The sequence below is a fragment of the Microtus ochrogaster genome, chromosome X, assembly GCF_000317375.1.
Source record: "Microtus ochrogaster isolate Prairie Vole_2 chromosome X, MicOch1.0, whole genome shotgun sequence".
In the NCBI taxonomy this organism is placed as follows: Eukaryota; Metazoa; Chordata; class Mammalia; order Rodentia; family Cricetidae; genus Microtus; species Microtus ochrogaster.
The window spans coordinates 50,311,988-50,315,192 of NC_022026.1; the positions used below are offsets into that span (position 1 = coordinate 50,311,988).

A 3,205-nucleotide genomic window follows, 5' to 3' on the forward strand; every position below is an offset into this window, starting at 1 on the left:
TGGTCTCGAACTCACAGAGATCCGCCTGCCTCTGCCTCCCGAGCGCTGGGATTAAAGGCGTGCGCCACCACCGCGCGGCCGTAAATTTTTTTTTTTTTAAAAAATCTTATTTCGTCTGTGCTGCACTAGCAAGACATGATGTCTCAAAATGTTTACATTTCCCTATTTGAGAAGAATTCCATTCTTTCTAAAGGTGAAGAATGGGTTGCTTCAATTTTAAGGGCACTGTCATCTAAACTAGCACTTTAAAAATTTTAAGAAGTGTACAGAAAGAGGGATGTGGATAGCAAGAACTTGAAATTTTTTTTCTTAAATTTCCTTTTCAGATTCATTTTTGAGTATGAATATTTTGCCTGTATTATGTATGTCCATCACACGTGTGCTTGGTGCTCATAGATCAGGAGCCATCAGATCCCTTGGAACTACTGATGGTGTTAGTGTTGAAAACTGAAACCAGATTCTCTGCAAGGGTAAGTGCTCCTAATGGCCAAGCCATCTCTTCAGCCCTAGAAGACAGTAATGCCACAATCTCTCTGGACCACCCTCAAAGTGACAGAAGACAGAGAAAGGATCATGGGAGATTATAGTTAGTATTAAGCCTCTCTAAATTTTAGTGTCCCTCATAATAAGGAATTAAAGCTTTTCTTCTTCTAGGGTTACTGTTAAAATCTAAAAAGATTCGAGACCAGCCTGGTCTACAAGAGCTAGTTCCAGGACAGGCTCCAAACCCACAGAGAAACCCTGTCGAAAAAAAAAAAATCTAAAAAGAATGAATGGTTTATGAATTTGGAGCAGCTTTTCTCAACCAAAGCACTAATGATAATTCTGAGTCAGATCATCTTTGCTGTGAGCTATGGTGCATTAGAGGGTGTCCCACATTCCCAGTACTCTACCTACCTACCACTTACTAAGAACCTCACTCAAGTTATGGTAACCAGAAGAGTCTCCAAACACCGCCTAGGACCCTCCGAAGGGTCAAATCACCCACAGAGAACCCTACGGTTTGAAACAAAGATGTCAATGCTTTAATCTGAAACACAAAAGTAAAAAACTCACAAAAATGAAGTATGATAAAAACCACAATAATAGGAATTTAATAAAAGGGTGCACACTTGTAATACCAACTTTGGGGGGGGTGTGTACACGAGGATCAGGAACTCAAGGTGACCCTCAGAAACCCAATCTCAGCACACAAAGAACGAGTGACAGACTAGCTGCCTCGGGTCCCTGCTGCTATGACCACCATAAATTGACTGTCCCCTCAAACTGAACTAAAATAAACCCTTCCCTCTTTTTGCTTTTGTCAGTGATTAGAAAAAAAATAACAGGCTATATTCCATTGTGGGATGTAACAAGATTCATTCAGCAGTGAAACCCTACAATAATGGTTTCTAGATTTTTAAAGATCTGTACAGGAAGAGAAAAAAAATTTTAAAAAGGAACAAAATGACCACATAGTAGTATCATCTATTCTAATTATTTTTATTTTATGTGCATTAGTGTTTTGCCACGGGTGCCAGATCCCCTGGAACTAGAATTACAGTCAGTGCTCTTAACCATCAAGCCATCTCTCCAGTCCCACATGACTTATTTTAAAAGAGGAAACTTCAAATAGTAAAGATAAGGAAACCATTTTGCACTATACAAGCTAAATGCTTGACTCCTTACACTGGCATTTGGGAACCACACTGCCAGGGACACCAAGCATAATGGCTACAATACAATGGGCTCTTAGGAAATGGCTCATCAAGTTCAACAAAATATAAACAAATTTAAAAGTGATTTTTACCTGGTAATCTCGGAGGCCCACCAATATGATGTCTGAGGTATTTATCCAAACCTACAAAAGAAAAGTCACTGCATAATCTATTTTCAATAATAAAGCAAAATCAAGAAATTTCAGATGATTCACTTAGAAACAGATGAGTTCCGAAAGCACTTGGCTATCTACTATGAAAACAGAAAAATGCTGTACTTTTCTGTCTTTTACCCACCCAAATGTATACAGTTTTCACGATCATTTATTATCCTTGTGAAGGATTGATATCAACAAAATAAAATACACTCTCAACCTGAACCCCACTCTCACTCAGAGCCGGGACTTCCCAGAACCCAAAGGGCCACCTGCCAGGATTCTTTAGTTCTCCTTAAAACTGGAACAGTTCCCTCGCCCCTTCCCTCTTTCCTAACACCAGGATGTTCCCCAAATTAGATTTGTTGACTATTTCCTAATGATTCAGATTCAGACCAAATGTTTTGGGCAGGAATACAACACAAGTGAGGGAAATGATTCTTTAAACAATGTAATCTATAAAATGATCACTATGGTCTTCTACTGGACTTACACCAATATCCTCAGGTCCATAAAATCTGTAGAGGTGGGAGGCTGGACATGTAGCTCAGTGATTGAAGTGTGGTTGTGCGTAACATGTTAAGGGGCCCTGGGGTGGCTCCCCGCAACACACAAACACACACCCCTACCTGTAAAGGCATTTCCTCTACCCTCCTCTACATCTTCTACATTTTCACATTGGAACAAAACAACTGTTCTGTCTACACACTTACCTTTTTTCTCAATTTCCCTCTGATATGGCATAGTCTCTTCACACCATCGAAACACATTGCTTCTAATCGTCCATTTCCCAACATTTTGATTACCTGAGCATATTCTATGTGGATGGAGTAGGGGAGAAAAAAAGGAATGAAATATTGCTAGCTTTTTTTGATGAAAGCACCTTTTATGTCCATTGAAAATTGACAAGAACATGTGACTGCACTGGTTAGGGATAAATATATATTGGGCAAATATAAAATAAATACAAGGGAGTTAAACACTTGGCTAGTTAATGGTTGAACCAGAAACAAGACTTTGTAATATAACAACCTGGGTCTGTTATTAGATGTTTTAATTATCTACTTGTTTTCAGTAAGGAGACAGACTGACTCCTGCCCTTGTGACCACGCACTACGTCTAGAGATCAAAGGTGCCATGTCCCAGTATGTACACTATACCTCATACAGTTCACATTCAGATCTTTACCTGTTTCATAGCCTTATTTCTTTGAATCCTTAGAACAATCTCATGGAATCCTCAGTCCAAGTACTTTAAATGTTAGTGATATCCTTGCTGAATCAGTATAACAATAATTATTCTTAGAAAGCCAGAATTATCTTTTACTTGGGTAAAATACCAAATTATTATTAT

The 3,205-nt window shown here is 38.8% G+C and overlaps 1 protein-coding gene across 1 annotated transcript in view; it reads right to left on the minus strand.

Moving 5' to 3' along the window:
* Positions 1-3,205, minus strand: part of Eif1ax (eukaryotic translation initiation factor 1A X-linked) — an 18,013-nt gene that overhangs the window by 9,253 nt on the left and 5,555 nt on the right. The window contains exons 3-4 of the mRNA XM_005358805.3: positions 2,566-2,669; positions 1,790-1,840 (exon numbers count right to left, since the gene is read on the minus strand). Of these exons, the coding sequence (XP_005358862.1) occupies positions 1,790-1,840; positions 2,566-2,669 (155 nt within the window). The remainder of the gene's footprint in view (positions 1-1,789; positions 1,841-2,565; positions 2,670-3,205) is intronic.